The sequence below is a fragment of the Histomonas meleagridis genome (assembly GCF_020186115.1).
Source record: "Histomonas meleagridis strain 2922-C6/04-10x chromosome Unknown contig_51, whole genome shotgun sequence".
In the NCBI taxonomy this organism is placed as follows: Eukaryota; Parabasalia; order Tritrichomonadida; family Dientamoebidae; genus Histomonas; species Histomonas meleagridis.
In genome coordinates, this window is record NW_027150894.1 from 698,133 (window position 1) to 717,034 (window position 18,902).

Sequence of the window (18,902 nt, forward strand, 5' to 3'; positions counted from 1 at the left end):
CCGCCTTTTAACCCAGAAAGAACAAAAAATTCTATTGAAAAAGCGATAGCAAATTACGTTAAAACCAGTCATTTCCCCAAATGCAAACCTCCTTACTCAGAAGGAACATTAAGGCTTCAAAATGGATGGAACAAATCCGTGCTATGCCTGGATTTGGTCCAACCTTTGGCGCAACCCCTCTTAATCGTATCAAAATCCCAGGAACTCATGATTCTGGAACTTATGAAATGGATGGTCACAACTGGTATCAAACACAAGACTTTTCCATCACTGAGCAATTGAAGCTTGGTGTTAGATACTTTGATTTAAGATGTATGGAAAGTGATGGTGTTCCTATGATTCATCATGGTAAAGGAGTTCTTGCCGTTATCGGAAATTCCTTGGAAACAGATCTTGATATGATCCGTTTGTTCGTTGATGGTCACCCAGGAGAAATTGTTATGGTCAAGATAAAATGTGAAAAAGAACTCATTAGCTCTGTTTGTTTTATGGCTCGTCAAATGCTAGGTTCAAGAATTTTTGATCAAGATCCGAAAAATCCTATCCAAATATCAACATTAACTTATGATCATTTAATCAATCCTAATGATATTGATCTTAGCCATCCAGTCATAATCTTTATTGATGTACCAAAAGCAGATTCTAAAATTAATTCAAGAATTAGTAATAACAAATTCTTCCCATTCAGAGAATATTGTTCTGGAAATTACTCAAACAGCGATAACCCACAAAAGATTCTCGCTAACTTCCGTGATGCTCGTATTATTTCCAAGCAAAAAGGTAAAGATGCTCTTAAACCAAATACATTTAATCTTCATTATTTCACTGCTACAGGTCAATACCTTAAGGCTACAGATAAAGGCCATAGCGTTCAGCGCCTTACATACCAACTCGATCAATGCATTCATTCTGATCAATTTGGTATGTTCAACTTCGAAATTCCAAGATCACTTGGTTACATTTGCGAAGATAAGCCAGGAGAACTTTCACCAATCAACATTGTACTTTTCGACTTTGTTACATCCCATAAAGCTCAAAGAATTTGGGCATTGAATCTTCCAAAGCCACCCGAACAACCACAAAAGTAAACAATGAACATCTTAACAAGTTATTCTCTTTGAAATGTAAAACAAGAAATTTTTATTTTTGTTCCAAACAGGGTGCCCCAACGGTTTTCTTATAATAATTGAATTGCTTTGTTTGAATCCAATGGTCATACAAAATGAAGGTTTTCCAAAAATATGGAGCTGTTCCATTTTCAGTTGGAGAAATCCGAACTAAAACAGAAATCGAAGAGTCTACCGTCTGGCAGAAGCTCAAAGAAAACGAAATTTTTCAATTTAATTCTGCAATAAATCAAATTAAATTTTCGCCTGTTGCTCCATATTCAATTGTAGCCCTTTCTGGCTTATCTGGTCCTTGGATTGATGGAAGGACACATCAACATAAATTCTCATTTGCAAAAACAAAAACACCATTTACTTCAGTCGCATTTCGAAAAGATGGGATTTTAATTGCATTAGGAAGAGAGGATGGGACAGTTGATATATACCCAACGGAAGACCATCAAACTCTTCTAAAAAGATTCAAATTAAATTCTGGTGTTGTCTTTTCTCTATCATTTTCACCATTTGCTAATGAAATTATTGCAGGAACAGGAAATGGTCAAGTTCATATCATTGATATTTCTCAAAGGAAAGAAATTGAAGTTATCCAAGCCCACAATGATGCTGTTTCGGGTGTGGTTCCACTTGAATCAGGAAACATTTGGGTAACATCTTCACACGATGGTGCCATAAAGATATGGGACTTCTCAAAGAAAGAATGCCTATCTGAAATTGTCGATCCAAATTATCCAATTACTCATATCACACTTTGTGGAAACCGAGCTTTTGCTTCTTCAGGCGAATGTGTTATTGTAGTTGATATTAAAGCAAAAGCTACATTAGTTTCAAAATTTGTTGCACATACCAGACCAATTGTTGGAATGACAATTGTTCGCTCCAACCTTGTTACAGCATCAGGAGACAGAACAATCAAAGTTTTTGATCCATCTTCGTTTTCTCTTCTTTTCCAAATGAAACTCCATAGCGACATAACCGCCTTCGATGCCAAAAGTGACGCTTCAGCGGTTGCTATCGGTTTATCAGGGGGGGTCGTTCAACTTAAGTTTGCAAAAGATGAAGAAATTGTGGAAGAAAAGAATCCAGAGCTTTCAATGCCAGCAAATTTCAGAGTTTTAAATCAATACGAACCAAGGAATGATGCGCCATACAATCGTGAATTAAAAAGATTTAATGAAGAAGTTGCATTAGACTCTGTTCTAGAAATTGGCGATACCTCAATCATTATTGGTATGCTTGATGAACTTGACAGACTTGGAAGATTAGATCAAGCAATTTCGAATCGAGATCCTGGACGACTTATGCCTTTGTTAAAGTTCCTTACCGAAAACGTAACCAATCCTGCGTGGTCGCAAATTATCTTAAAGACAGTTGCATCTGTTGAAAAAATTTACAGATTGGTAATTAGCGATAATCCAAGAGTTGGGTCATTGTTTGATAAACTCGTCAATACTATAAGAAATGAGTTAGAAGTTCAGAAACGTGCTTCTAGACTGGTCGGGAAAATTGATGTTCTTCTTAGTAATAAACTTGAATAAATTATAAAAATATCATCACTTTGCATATGAATTCATTAAGAAATTTAAGTTGTTTCTCTTATTGCATAATTTATGTTATTTGTTTTATATGTTTTGGTCTCCATCTAATTTTAGATGAGGTACTTAACTATAAACTATTATTTGAATGATTATTTATTCGCCAGAAATTGATATCAATAATGATTATTTAAATAAATAAAAATTGAGAAATGAATAAATAATTATTAATTTGAAACGATATACATGATGAAGACAAAACGAAAATGTAATTTTGATGAAATGCTTACAAAATTATTCATAAAACAATTAAATATTAATTTCTTTATTTTTGACAATTTTAAATTGAAATTTTTTCATTGAATAAAACACTTATCCTTTTCTTCTTTAGTTTCGCTTGTATTACCGGGGGTTTTATTCTTTGTTACAGTTTTAACTTGGAAATATTTTTCTGTGATCGATTTGAATAATTGATCAATTCCATTACCGTTTAAAGCAGATGTTTCTATAAACGAACCTCCAAATTCTTCTTTAAGTTCTTGCACAACTTCATCACTAAGTTTACTTTTTTCTGTATTTTTAATATCTGATTTGTTAATAACACACATAACCGCATTATTACGAGATTCTTGTACAACAGGAAGCCATGTTGATTTTACACAAGAAACAGAATCTTCAACATCATAAGAAGAAACAAAGATTACTGCATTTGAATTTTGAACGCATGGTATCGATATCATTTTTGCATCTTCAGATCCAGAGATATCCCAAATTTGAAGTTCAACTGTTTGTTTATTTGGTAAACGAATTGAAACTTTTGATTCTGTTGGGATTGGAGAAGTGAATGTATAATTAGAAAAAGATCCACTGACATATCTTCCAATGATTGATGTTTTGCCTGTATATCTAGCTCCTATAACAGCAATTTGGAAAGAATGCTTCATTTCCAATGTGTATCTCCTCTATCGGTTATGAACGTTTACTATTAAACGTTCGCCATCATTTTTCATATTTAAAAAAAAAAGCGAAATTTACTTATTCATTAGCAATTTTTCTTGAAAATAATTAAAGAACAAAATTAATAACATATTCAGTTTATATAAAATACATAAAAACAAAACAAACATATAACTACAAAGGAGGATGTGCTTCTTGGATATATTGCAAACACGCCAATATTACCCACACAACTAAAATTCCATTTGGATAAGGCACGACATAAACACCTAAAGCGAAATCTGTAGATGGTGATTCAGTTTTCCAAACTTCCTGAAGCGATACTTCATTAATTACGTCATCAATAGTTGTAAAAGTCATACAAAATGGGCCTCCATTCATTCTATATGATGTATATTGTGATGCCAAATTATCAATAATTGTTTGATAATTAGTATTTGGATCATTTAAAGCAGCTCTTTCACAAGTTTCCAATGCGCTTCTTAACTTTTCTGCAAATTGAGGATTCCAACTTGTTCTTTGATGTTCTCTCCATCTTTCAACAGCACTTTTAATTGCATTATCAAGTTCTCTTTCAGTTCTTCTAGCTAAAGAGTCATCGGTTTGTTTATACTCTAAATGATCTTCTTGAGGAGAATCTAAAGGAGGCATTTTAAAATCTGATGAAAAGAATGGATACCATAACTTATTATTATGAATATTCCAATCAACCTTATATGGTTCTACGTCACTTTGTATATTAGCCCAAACATTTTCTTCGTTAAATATTATACCGATATTATAAAATGAACAAAATCTATCTTTTGAATTCCAACAACGTCCCATTATAGGATCCCATAAAGTAATTCTACCTGATTCTTTTGTTATAACAAAAGCATGTTTTCCATTAATTAAATCATAACCTAAAGCAACATAAGAATCCAAACCGATGCTTTTGAATGTATTACATAAAAGTAACGCGTGTTCTTCTTCGTCGCCAGCGTTCAACGATAAAAACTGCCCTGATGTAAACCACACATCATTAATTGTGTTGAAAACCTCCGCGTCAGAAGCATTTGGAATCATCGAAACGAATCTTAATAATTGTAAAGGAGTATTAAATCCATCAGGAGGGTTTTGTTTCCTTACCATCCTACAAGCTATAATAGGTTTAGCATTTTTTGGATAAGCCATCAAAATAATTCTTCTTTTCTTCTTAAATTTCATTTCATTCATCTTAATCAACCAATTTTTAGCCCTAAGTATCACAGCCTCATTTTCGCCACTTCCTAAATCCCCCACAAAATCTGGAATAATTATTGGTGGATCTAATGTCAAATATAATGACATTCTAAACGGATCTTCAGGCTTAGAATATCCTAATTGGAAACAAGGCTCATTAATTGACACAATTCCATCGATAATACCAGTTGCCCAAATACTACTAATTGGTATTACTAAAGACCCTAAGAAACGTGGCTCAATTAGTTCATGTTTCATTTGTTCTTCTCTATCATCTGATATAACTTGGAATGAAATTTCGTCGAATAAGTCTATTCTTAAATTTAGCTTTGCTACATCTTCAAGATTTGGCACTTGATCTTGATCATTTGATATTGGGAATTCGAAGCTTTGGTTCCATTCTGCATTTTTCCCTTGTACGACTCTCGTTTTTTTACTTTGTTTTAAGTATGTAACTTTACAATATATATTTGTATTTGAATCTTTTGTTGAAGAATATATTAATGAAGAAACAGTACCAGGTCCAGTACCTAATTTTGTTCTTTCTGGAATATTCATTGCTCGAACTATTCTAATCACTAATTTCGAATAAGCCTCGATTTTAGTTGAAGTAGTTCTTTGTATTCGAATTGGTTTTAATGGTCGATACATACCTATAATGTTCTTAAAGAATGTAAACACTGCTGGTACAGTTGGCATTGGTGCTTCACGTACTACGTCACTTAATTGTACATTCGTTGATACAGTAGTACTTTGTACAAGTTCATTTTCTTTTAATTTCTCGATGAAATCTTTTGGTTTCTCTTTCTTCTTTTGCATTTGTTTCTCATCCATTTCTTGGAGTTTTTTAATACGATTTTGTAATTGCATTCCAACTGTTGTCGGTACTAAAGATTCAAATGTCGTTGCATTAATCTGTGAATCTAATCGAAACTTCCCGACAACTCTTTCAGCATTTCTTTGTGCTAATATCGATGTTGTCATTGCAGTTGTATAAGGATCATTTGGGTCATGACTATCGATATATTTAAGTAAATATGGTACTGACATAAATGATGAAGGGTCTGCTGCTAATCTTCTTTTAGTCTTTTGGACTTGTACATCAGGACATCTTAAGAATAATTCCGTGTTAGGATCAGGCTCGATGAAACATCTTGCGTTAATAGTGCCCATTATAAGTTGACCTTCATCATTTGTAAAATCGGAAGTAAATTCAAATGAATTAAATTCCGGATTTGTACCTATAGTTATTGGTAATACAATTGTCGATATATAACGTGGACGCTTAATATAACCAGTTTCCCATAATTGTAATGATATCTTTTGTGGTATTACTGTTGTTTTAAATTGTGTTCCTGCTTTAAAGTCACAACGGAATGTTGAGTCTAATGGATATTCATTAGTTTTTGTTGTCTCATCATTGTTAATGAATATTTTGATATATATCTTCGCTTCTGTTATCGTTTGTCTTCTTTCTTGTTCTTCTTTAGTACATTCTTCGAATGGTGTAACTTCGGCATTATTTGATAGAATTGGTTTCCATTGTGAATCGCCTGGCATTCGTAATCCTAATTCGACATGTCGATCATGAAGTTGTTTCATGACTTCATCTGAATTAAGTTTTTTCCCTTCGAATTCAGCTAGTTTCATTTCTTCTTGTGTCCTTCGTTTTAAGTCTTCTTCAAATGCTTTTTCTTCGAGTTGTTTCTCTTCTTCCGAATATTTCCGACTTTGCCATTTTAATGATAACGATGTCGATGTAAACGAATTGTTCGTTCGTATCTTTTTTAGCTCTTGCCACGCTTGGATTAATGACTCGCGAATCATGCGTGAGTTATGCTCTTCCATGTCGCGCATTTCGCGTGCTTCTTTGAGTTGTTTGTAATATTCGTATTGTTTCTCGGTGTTCTCTTCGGTGTTGAGCGCTTTTCGAATTGCTTGAATTCGATCTTTGTAATAATGTACTCGTGATAACTCTTGGTCTTTGACATAAGCTGTGTATAGCTGTCGGATTTTCATTGAGAGAATGTCTTCAGAGGACGATAGAGGATGAACAAAGAATTGAACATTTGTCACTTCGATCTTAAATGAACGCGTGATATCGACGTCTTCTATCCCCCAGACACTAGCAGGAGCATAATTTATGTCTTCATACCCACGATGTGTAATGGGCTCTAATGGAAATGGTGGTGGGATTTGCGTTAATGGTGGCGTATCAACTTTCATCCCATAGTCGGCCCCAAAATAAAATTCTCGACGAGGATCATCCCATAAAAGTCGATATTCTAATCGACGAACATTTTCTGGTTTGCATAATGGTAAATCTGGGACCCATAAACCATCCTCAGCAATGTCAGAACCTGATACAAGTGGAACATCATCGTTTTGTAATGGATATGCAACATTTGCTTGAGATAAAAGTGGCTGATCTGGTTCATTAGTTGTGGTTTTACGATTAATTATAACAAATGGTTGATCAAGAATAGGTTGTGGTTCAATAAATTTGGGTTCATCTTCAAGCTCTAGTTGAGATATTTCTTCATCAAGATCATTGGATGATTCACTTTTGTTGGATTCTTGTTCTGCAGCTACATTTTTGGTTAATGGTGATTGTAGTTGTGACATTTGACGGCGGAATAAATCTTTAAGTCGATTGACAGTTTCTGCATTCATTGTTGTAGATTCATTTTGTGGTTGAGATGGTTGTGGACGACTTTCATTGATATCTTGCGTTGAACGAAATGATTCATCAAGTGAAATTGTGTTTGGCATAAATGGCACAGATACTGGAGTTCTTTGAGGTTGTGCTAATTCTCTTAGGAATGTTGGCCCTTCATTGATTTGCTGTCTGACACGAGCTAAAAGTTCATTTGATCTTGCAAGCACCTCGTTAGAATCAGCCATCAAAATTAAAACGTATTTTCGAGTACGTTTAAATTAACACTTTTCAATACTTTACTCAGAATTTGATTTCACTTCTTTTCTCAACGAAGAAACGAAATTAAAAATAAGAAAATATTGTTTATTCTTTGAAAAAGAATTTCAAACAACCAACAGCCTATTGTCATCATTATTCTTTATCAACATTTGAATTTTCACTGCCATCATTTTTATCATTTTTTGGAATTTCTTCAAGACTTTTAATGCTTATAATGTCTTCATAACTTTGCAGACTTCCGACATCTTCATCACCCCGAAGACTTCCAATATCTTCATCACCTTGAAGGCTTCCCATATCTTCATTGCATTGTAGACTTCCCATATCTTCATTGCATTGTAGACTTCCCATATCTTCATTGCATTGTAGACTTCCCATATCTTCATTGCATTGTAGACTTCCAACATCTTCAAGACTTTGAAGACTTTCATTATCTTCATTGCCTTGAAGACTTCCAACATCCTCAATACTTTTAATGCTTGCAATTTCTTCGAAACTTTGAAGACTTCCAATATCTTCGTTACATTGAAGACTTCCAACATCTTCATTGTTTTCATTGTTTCTGAAGCTTCTGATGTTTCCATTTATTTCAAATGCTTCAATGTTTTTGCTGTTTACATTGTTTTTGATGCTTATATTATTTTTGTTTGTATCTTCGTTGTTAGTGTTTGTATTCTTTTGCATTGCTTCGATTTGTTGAAGTATTTTATAAGTCATGTTCATATTTTCTTGTAATTTTTCTTCTGTTCTTTGTTTAAATTCCTCCAATTCGAATGTAATGTTTTGTTGCACCAATCGTATATCTTCAAGTTGAACTTGGAAATCAAGAAATTGTCGATCTACACGATCATAAAGAGATTTATAATTTGATTTTTCTACTTTTAATTCATCGATTTCTTTTTGCATCTTATTAATTAACTTCGTAAAGTGTTTATGTTGCGATTTGATTTCTTCATTAATTTTTGCAATTTCATTTTCATTGTTATTGTTTGCTTGATTATGTGGTTCAAATGGAGCTTTCGGTAGTTGAAATGCATTCACTTTTGGCGTAAAGCTGTTAAATGGAGTCGTAGGTGAGTTAATTGATGCCCTTCGTTGTGATAATAATGGATTTCCGCCAAGTTGAAATGGTGGTAGTCCCATTGGTAAGCCACTAATAGGTGCAGCTGGTTTGGGTTTAGGTTTAGGTGCTGGTTCTTCTTCTTTAGCTTTTGGCGTTTCTGTTAATCCTTCATATTCAATGTTGAAATTTTTTGCAATTTTCTCAAGCTCATTGGTTGATATAATGAATTCTGCTTTGAAAATAGAGTTCTCATACTCTTTAATGATGTCATATGACTTATCATCTGGATATAATACACCAAAATTATTGGAAAGATTAACAATGTCCGATTGAAGCTTCGAAATAAGTCCGGCTGGTGCCATGGATTTATCTGATAAACGAGTTAAGTCTTTTGTGATTTGGCTAAGTATTTCTTCATTTTCCTTATTGATAGAATTGTGTAATGACTTAAGTTTTACAACGAAAACAAAGCGCCCATCAGGAGCTCTTTGAAGAAAGTCATATTTTGTATAGTCAAGTTCATTTTCATACTTAGATTTGATTTGATGAAGAATTTTTGAAATATCTGTGATAAAAGAGCTAACAGCCTTACGCTTTTCCTGAAATTTCAATGATGTCAATATGCTTTTTCCAATAACTTCTGTTTTTGATTTTATCTCTTTGACATTTTCAGATATGGAAGGATCTGTTTCTTGCAACTTCAGCAACGAATCGGACAACATTTGGAATGTCTCTCGGAATTCGACGCACATTTGCATTTCTTGAGTCATTTGGTCTCCAATCTTCAAAATTTTTTGCCGCCAAACCGTTCCATTTCAACGTTTTTTAACTATTGAAAATTTACTTTTTAATGATTTTATTTTATATCGATACAAAAAACGAACGTCGTCAAATTATTTTTAACAATGAATAATATCTTATCAAAAGGATTCGTGTTAATATAATTGATCAATTATAAAATTTCTTATGAATAAAATATGTATTTAATAATCTTTTTTTTATTCAGAATTCTGATTATTTTTAAATTCTATATCTAAATCATCTTTTTCGATGATCTTTTGCATTATTTCTTCTAAGCTTTCAATTAGTATTGTATAATTTTCAAACCCTAATTCATTTTTCATTGATTCTAGTTTTTCCAAAACATCAGCAACTCTTAAATCATTTGGTATAAAAATTGTCAACATATTATTTCTAGAAAAAGTTGCTTCAGGAACAATACTTCTTATAACATTAAGAACACCTTCCATATTTGGCTCTCCATCAATTATTGTAATATTATAACCACAATTATATTCATTTCTCATATCAACAGCAGTACCACAAAATGATATATGACCTTTTTGCATCACAACAATTCTAGAAGCTAACATTTCAGATTCTTCGAATGAATGTGTTGTCATTAAAATTGTACTATCTTTAAAATTATCTAAAATCTTTTGAATAAATTGTTTTGATTGTACGTCAACACCTGTTGTTAGTTCATCAAAAATTAATAATTTAGGCGATTTAAGTAAAGCAAGAATTAATTGTAATTTTCTCTTTTGTCCACCACTAATTTTATCTGCTTTATTATTAAGACATTCATTTAATTCAAGTGTTGATGAATAATATTGAATATCTTTTTCAATTTCATTTTCATCTTTTCCTGTAAGTGAATCAAATAATTTTAACATTTCATAAACAGTAAATTCTTTAATTATAATATTATCTTGGAAAACAATTCCCAAATTTCTATATATGAGAGAAAAATCATTATTAATTGGCTCATTACAAAAATAAATTGTTCCTTTAGTTGTTGGAAATGTTCCGATTAAAGAATTAATTAATGTAGATTTCCCAGAACCATTTGATCCTATTGTAACAATTACTTCTCCTGAGTTAATATATAAAGAGACATCGTCAAGAGCCTTTGTTTTCCCATAATATTTAGATATATGTTCAAATCGAATTACTTCATTATATTTATGAAAATTATTTTCTTCTTTTTTAAATAATCTTTTCCATTGTTCCTTTTTAAAAAATTTTCTCCAATAGATTAATGGAGTTCCATATAAAGGCGATATTATTAAAGTAAGTAATATTGTTAAAATTATATATAATATTGTATTTGCAAACATACAAATTAATACTTCTAAAGTTGAGATAGTATTTAACTTATACGAAATATAATTCCATGAAAGAGAAAATCCGCTTGTCTTAGCCTGTAAAATTAATGCATTAAAATAAGAGAAACCTGCAAATGGGAATAAAATAATTAAAGGAATCCAAGCTGAATCTGAAATTTTATCATAAAAGGATAAAAGAAATGGGAAAAGGCGACATAAACATAAAAGAATGATAATAAATATAGTTGATGATACTTTAAAATAACATAATTGTTGTCCTATAAAAGTTAAACATATTATACTAATAATATGTAATATAATTCCAATTAAATATAAAGAAATATCTGTACCTTGTGATCCTATTGCCTTAAAACAAGTCATGTATGTTGTTATTATAATGCATGGTAATTCTTCAATAAAATAAATAAATGCATTTGTTAAAAATTTAACCAGCTCCGATAAATTATAGATTCTAAGCATAAAAAATATTTTTTCATTGCTTAGATAATAATATATTAAAGAATCCGAAGCAATAGTAAAAATAAATCCTATTAAAATTTCAAAAATTGATGATGATAAGAATTTATCTGTAATTATACTTGCATAACCCATATATTTAATATTCATTTTTAATTTTTTAATTTTCGTTAAAACATAATCAAAAAATCCATGTATAAAATATCTTCTAACACTTGAAACGTCAGAAATTAGTTCGAAAGAATAATCTTTTGTAAGGGTATAACCAAAGCCTTTATATTTTTTTTCTTTAAGAAAATTTTCCATTTTTGCTCTTGTTGGAAAACCTCGAATCAAAGAATAATTAGGAATAAAATCATTTGTAAAATTCTTAATACTTTCATTCAGTGGCGCATAACATACATGATAATCCCTGAATTTTATAAATTCATTCAGAAATTTCCAAGAGTTATTAATAGATAAAACTTCAGGATTTTCAATTTCCTTTCTTTCTCCTTTGTGTGAATTCAAACCTGCTAATATTGAGTAAGCTATACTAAAAAAAAGCAAAATATACCATCTAACACTCCTTATACGTATCATCATCATAAATTTAAAATATATTTTAAATTGTTCCCATTTAGAAATTTCTGATTTATAATTTTCATTATTAAATTGTTTTTCTTCCATGTGTTCTAATTCTAATTCATTTGTTTTATGTATAACATCATTCATTGAAGAATAACCATGAAAAATCTTTCAGTTATTCACCAAATTTTTATTAATAATGTGTTAAATGATAAAAATAAAAATCTCATTTTTATCAAACTGCAAAATAATAAAGAATTTAAAATTTTTTTATCTGAAAAATTTATAACGATACACTAACGAATACATATCGAACAAAAGAATTATTAAATATTAAAAATTTTAGTTTTAAAAGTTTTTTCATTGATATAAAAATTTGATTTTAACAAATAAAAAAAATAAATAAACGACACTTTATATTTTATTCAGGATCACTTAATGAGAGTTTTTCTTGGAAAATTTGTAGTTTATGAATATCTTCTTTTATTCTATTTATAACATTTTTAAATGTTTCATCGGATATATCATTTTTATCGAACATATAATATTGACCAATTTCATTAATTATTGTTTCTTTCCAAATATTCATTTCGTTTAACATTTTTTCTTTTATTATTTCGACTTTGTTATGTTGATTATTTTCTATTTCTATTTGTTTTGCTGCTAATTTTTCGCCAAATTTTTGTTTTTCTCTTTCAATTACATTTTGTAATGTTAAAATTTTTTGTTCATTTTCATTTGATATATTTCTTATTAATTCGTTTTCTTTCTTAAGTTTTTCATTTAATTGTTCAATGTTCTTTAATGAATCGGAAAGAAATTCGATTTTTTCTTTAAAAGTTTCGGAATTTTGATTCATATTATCAATAACTTTTTCATAATTATTTCTGATTTCGTCAATTGTTTCATTATTTTTATTTTCATTTATATATTTCTTTAATTGTCTTTTTAGATATTTTATTGTTTTATTTGATTCTGTTTCAAGATTTTCATATTTATTTTGAAGTTGTTGAAATTGTTCTTTTAAATTATTTTCATTAAGTTTATTTTGTTTGGAATGAATTTGGAACATAAAATATTTCGATTTTACATTATCTAATGTTTTATTTGTATTTTCAAGTTCATTCTGAAGTTTTTTATTGTTATTTTGTAACTTTTCAACCTCACTTTGTAAATCATTAATTACATATTGTTTCACATTTTTAAGTTTTAAATTAGTAATAGTTTCATTTAATTTTTCGATTTCATTTTGTAAATTATTATTTTCATTTCGATATTTTTCATTTTCATTTTTTAATTTTAATATTTCATCGAAATAATTTACTTTTTTATTTTCATTTTGCTTTATTATTGGATTATTATATATAGTTTCACGTAATTTAATTCTTGATTCTTTAATCTTTTTAAGTTTATTCATTAAGTTTTTAATTATTATTGGAATTTCTTCAATTGATTTTGCTCCAATTTGTTTAGCAATTCGTTCATATTCTAACTTTTTAACAGATGAATTCATTAACATTTTATTCATTTCATTCAAACGTTGGTTTATTAAAAAAAGAGTTGTAAATAAACAAAATGAATCATTATCATCATTTACAAGTTTGTTTATAACTTTTCTCCGGGTTTCAGGTGAACTTGTTATTAATATGTTAACAGGTATTATTTCTGGATCATTAAATTCTATGTAACTTGAACAATTTTTAGCAATAAAATTTTGGAATTCTTCATCTTTATCACAAAAACTTATGTTATCAAGTTCCAAATTAATTTTTGATAAATTTTTAAGGCCGGAAATTATTGCATTTAATATTTCTTTTGTTTTATTATTTTCTTCTTTCGTTTTCGTGATTTTTTGTTCTAATTCATTTATGACATTTTCTTGTGATTTATAATTATCAAGTAATTTTGAAGTTTGATTTATTATCATTTGAACTCGTTGAATTGGTTCATATTGCTTCATTAATATTATTTCATGACATTGTTTATTTAATTTTTCATTTGAAAATGGAATTTTTATTTGCGAAATGTCGAATTTGTCTTGTAGAACAAATTGACTTAAATTTGATCGTTTTTTGATCCTTTCGTTTTCTTTGACTTTATCGGCCAATTGTTCTTCTGTTTTATATAAAATTAAATTAAAATTACCAATCGCATTAATAAGTTGTTCACGTTCTTGTGAATATTTTGATAGTTCGGTTTGTTGTAATTTAATTTGCGATTGTAAAAATTCAATTGATCTTTTAAGATCATTGTTGTCTTGTTTAATGATTTTATTGTTTGAATGGCTTTCCTTTTGATTTATTTTAAAGGATTCAAATTCGAGTTGAAGTGAAAGTAATTCATCTTTAAGAGTTTGATTGGTAACAAGAAAAGAACTACGTTCTTTATTTAATGACATGATCTTTAAATTGGATTCATTAAGTAATTTTTCAAAGTTTTTACATTTTTGTTTATATTGATTTTGTTTTGCAAGAAGCTCAATGTTAAGTTTCTGGATTGATTCTAATTTATTTTTTGATTCATTTAATTCAGTGTATAAACTTTCACACTTTTTCCTGAGAGATAATTTTGAATTTGTTAACTTTTCAATTTCTTGTTTGTGTAAAGATTGATGGCTGGTTAATTTCTTATTCAAATCAGCGATGGTTCGTTTTTGGTCACTTATTTCTTTTTTGTATTTTTCTCTTTCATTGATTAAATTTTGAATTTTTTCTTTTGAATCAGTTAATTCAATTTCTAACTTATTTTTAGCTCTTACATCTAATTCATACTTATTTATTTGTTTTTTAGCAGAGCTTAGTTCTGTTTTTAGAAAATTAATTTGAAGCTGTAAATCTGTATTTATTTTCCGGTATTTTGCTAATTCATTTTGCACTCCTTGTGTTAGTATAATTTCGCTTTCTACGGAAGATGTCATGTTTTTAAAAGGAGAAATTGTTTCTTCGCTCATATGAAAATCCGTTTAATATTTTTTTCAACATTTTCCAAAAAAAAAAAAAAAAAATTAATTTCATTGTATAACCTTTACTTACATATTACATCTCCTCACCCTGATTTTTTTCGTCTAAGTAAACACGATAATAACCCATGATCAAGTTTGCTGCTTCTTCGATATCTCCTTCGTTATTCTCTGTATAGCTTTGTATGTAATTCAATGTTTCCGAAGATTGTTCAATTAGCGAATCCATTTCCATTTTTTTACCAGTAGACCATAGTCTATTAAATATTGTGGAAATTGCACCAGTGGCATTTATAATAACTCCGATATTTTCCGTTTCCAAAAAAGGAATAAAGAAGTCAAATGTACCATATTCAACAATAGCCTTTTCAAATTGTTGAGAATTAAATTGCATTAAATCGCAAATGAATTCCATCGATTTTTCACGCACTCCATATGAAGAAGTTTCACCTAATTCAAATAATACTTTAAGGATTTTGCTGGATATGAATTCTTCAGCAAGAGTATCAATTGTACTCATTTTACTTAACATTTCAATTGTTTCTAATTGATGAATTTCATTGTCGACTTGAAGATTGACTGAAAATACTTCTAAATAATCATCAGGAAAATGTTCTTTAGCAAATATATTATTTAATGATAAATATCCTAATAATTTACAAGCGGATACATAGGCTTCAGAATCAATACGTAAATAATGAAACAAAATTGGCACTATGTTTATTTTGCAAAATTCTTGAAATGATTTTTGACCATTAAGTTGAGATATGGTTAAAGATGCTTGAAGTGCACAAGAAACAGTGTCTTTGGGTGTCTGATTGGTAAGAAAGAGTGAAATAAACGGGATTAAGGGTTCAAAAAATTCAAATAAAATTTTAGGCGGGATCTTGGAATCTGCAAATAACTCGGTAAAAGAAAAAAAACAGTTAATACATACAAAATTAGGTGGGCTAGCAACTAGAGCATGTGCGATACCGTAAAAAATTTGATCAAAGCTTTGGGTAATGAGTTTATCTTTTGGGTATTTGAAAAATATAAGATTGTAGAGAATGCCCATGGAAGGTATAAAAATTTCTGGATGTTCATTGGGATTGTTTTGTTGACTAGAAAATGTTGAAAGAATAGATAACACTGACGAAGAAAGAGATGAATCCACCAATTTCATTCCTATCTCACAAAATCCTGTAACCCTTTCAAAGAACTGTAAGATTATTGGGAGATTTGGTGGATTTTGATCAATTTGTTGGAGAAAAGGTTCAATTTGAGCTATTTCATTCGGACTGATCCCTTGATTTTCTTCTTCTATTTCTGTAGAGTCGTCATTTAATTGAAATCTGTTCCTTTTTCTCACGTTACCGACTTTATATCCGATTTGCATTGGTCGGAGAATTTAACGGTTAATTGAAAGCAAATTTTTAAATGAATTATCTCATATAATATTTTGAATATTTTGTTTGTATATTTTATTTACGGTTTTATAAATTGCATTTCATAGAATATCAATAAATTCTCATGAAAAAACAGACAAATCAATTACAAGAAAAAAATATACAAAAAGCACTCGAATTAACATCCAAAATTATTTTTAATTTGAACAAAGAAAATTTACCTCAAGAAGTAAGTTCTATTTTTGACCAAATATTTAATGAAAATTATCTATTCACTTTCAATTTTATTATAAGTAAAATGATATATTCTTCATATGTTACAAGAAAAAATGAAGTAAGTACAATAATAAATTTTATTAAAGAAATTGAAATATATGAAATAACACATAATATAGAATCCAGAATAAGTAAAACTTTTTCAAACTTTCTTATCAACACAAAAAAATCATATGGGTCAAATTACATAATAGATAAAATGGTTGAAATGAAATTAATTGATGAACATTGTAAAACAGAAGCAGATGACAATGACGATACATATCTTAAAGTGAATGATCCCGAGCTTCATAAGAAATTAGTTGAAGAAGGAGAAAATCCAAATGAATTTGCAAAAATAATTCGAAATGATGATGTAGAAAAACTTCAAGAAATGACAACACAAAATGATTTTGATTTTGATTATTTTCTTGTACCATCACCTTATGAAAGATGTTCATTTATTAGACGATACATTTCATTGATTAGTTACGCAGCATTTTTTGGATCAATTAAATATTTGCTTTTAAATGGTTCTGATATAGAAAATATAGCTAAATATGCAATTGCGGGCGGAAATTTAGAGATAATTCATTTATGTGAGCAAAATCATGTTTCATTGATGGATGGATGTGAAATAGCTATTAAATTTCATCAAAATGATGTTTTTATGTATCTTTGTGAAAATAATTTTATAAATTTTGATTATAAAACAATAACGAAATTAGGAGAAAAATGTATTAAATATCATAATTATGAAATATTTTCATACTTGAAAAATGAAGGAATGAGTGTTGATAATTGTATTATTAATGAAGCCGCAAGGACTGGAAATTTGTATCTTGTTAGATATTTTTTAAAAGAAAATAAAATACCAAAAAACACTTTAGCTTATTCAACACATTCAAGAAATATTGAACTTGTAAAATATGTTTTAAGACATAGAAGAACTGATATAAATGGTAAAGATATTTATTTGATGCATTTGATATTTGTTTTAATGATTTGATGATTATAAATAATATTTGGTAACTATTTAAATTTTTTTCAACTGCGATCATAATAGCATGTAGTATGGGTTACATAGAAATAGTTAAATTACTTCTGAGAAAAAAAGGAATTGATATAAATATTAAAGATATTTATTTGTTTTATTTGGTGCTTATTTTAATAATTTCATATTTCAAAATAATAAATGGAAATTATTTCAAATATTTGAAACAGCACTTATGACTGCTTCTGCAAAAGGTAATATCGAAATAGTCAAATTACTTCTTGAAAAAAAGAAAATACATATAAACTCTAAAAATATTCATATGTTTTCTCTAGGATTTATTTTAATAATAATTTAATATTTCAAAATAAAATTCAAAATTTATTTGAAGTATTTACTACAGCACTTATGTATGCAGTTAAAAAAGGTCATACAGAAATAGTTAAATTACTTCTTGAACAAAAAAGAGTTGATATTAATGCCAAAAATATTTATTTGTTTTATTTGACATTTATTTTAATAATTTGATATTTCAAAATAATATTTGGAAATTATTTAAATTATTTGATACAGCACTTACAATTGCATCCAGATGATGATGATCTTCAAATGATTATACTGAAATAGTTAAATTACTTCTTGAACAAGAAGGAATTGATATTAATTCTAAAAATTTTTATTAATTTGTTTTAATATAACTTTTAATTTTCTGCTATTTCATAATAACAAATAAAATATATTTATATTATTTGAGACAGCACTTATTAAAGCATCTCAACGTGGTTATATAGAAACAGTTAAATTACTTCTTGAGAAAGAAGGAATTGATATTAACGCTAAAGATATTTATTTGTTTTGATTTGTATTTATTTTAATAATTTTATTTTTCAAAAAAATACATGATAATTATTTCAATTATTTGAAACAGCAATTATGTGGGCATCTTGGTATGGCAACATAGAAATAGTTAAATTCCTTCTTGAACAAGAAGGAATTGATATCAATGATAAAAATATTTATTTGTTTTATTTAAAACTTATTTTAAGAATTTGATATTTTATTATTATATTTGGAAATTATTCAATTTATTTCAAACTATTTTAATAAAAGCATCTGATCGTAACCATATAAAAATCGTCAAATTACTTCTTAAACAAGAAGGAATTGATGTTAATGCTAAAGATATTTATTTGTTTTATTTAATGTTTATTTTAATAATTTTATATTTCTAAATAAAATTTGGATATTATTTAAATTATTTAAGACAGCACTTATGTATGCATCTGAAAAAGGTTATACAAAGATAGTTCATTTAC

General features: G+C 28.6%; 5 protein-coding genes across 5 annotated transcripts; 2 read left to right on the forward strand and 3 right to left on the reverse strand.

Annotated features, from left to right (window-relative positions):
• Window positions 1-80: 80 nt before the first annotated feature.
• Window positions 81-1,088, forward strand: GO595_007121 (phosphatidylinositol-specific phospholipase C; the record flags this gene model as incomplete). The annotated part of the gene is made up of 1 exon (XM_067920551.1): window positions 81-1,088. One exon carries the CDS (start codon window positions 81-83, stop codon window positions 1,086-1,088), a length of 1,008 nt encoding a protein of 335 aa, XP_067772640.1.
• Window positions 1,089-1,222: 134 nt separating this feature from the next.
• Window positions 1,223-2,662, forward strand: GO595_007122 (U3 small nucleolar RNA-associated protein 15; the record flags this gene model as incomplete). Its single annotated transcript, XM_067920552.1, has 1 exon — window positions 1,223-2,662. The coding sequence occupies one exon, from the start codon at window positions 1,223-1,225 to the stop codon at window positions 2,660-2,662; it is 1,440 nt and encodes a 479-aa protein (XP_067772641.1).
• A 353-nt stretch (window positions 2,663-3,015) lies between these two features.
• Window positions 3,016-3,603, reverse strand: GO595_007123 (GTP-binding protein ryh1; the record flags this gene model as incomplete). Its single annotated transcript, XM_067920553.1, has 1 exon — window positions 3,016-3,603. One exon carries the CDS (start codon window positions 3,601-3,603, stop codon window positions 3,016-3,018), a length of 588 nt encoding a protein of 195 aa, XP_067772642.1.
• A 187-nt stretch (window positions 3,604-3,790) lies between these two features.
• On the reverse strand, window positions 3,791-7,741 carry GO595_007124 (coiled-coil and C2 domain-containing protein 2A; the record flags this gene model as incomplete). The annotated part of the gene is made up of 1 exon (XM_067920554.1): window positions 3,791-7,741. One exon carries the CDS (start codon window positions 7,739-7,741, stop codon window positions 3,791-3,793), a length of 3,951 nt encoding a protein of 1,316 aa, XP_067772643.1.
• Window positions 7,742-7,907: 166 nt separating this feature from the next.
• On the reverse strand, window positions 7,908-9,590 carry GO595_007125 (A-kinase anchor protein 13; the record flags this gene model as incomplete). The annotated part of the gene is made up of 1 exon (XM_067920555.1): window positions 7,908-9,590. One exon carries the CDS (start codon window positions 9,588-9,590, stop codon window positions 7,908-7,910), a length of 1,683 nt encoding a protein of 560 aa, XP_067772644.1.
• Between the last annotated feature and the right edge of the window lie 9,312 nt (window positions 9,591-18,902).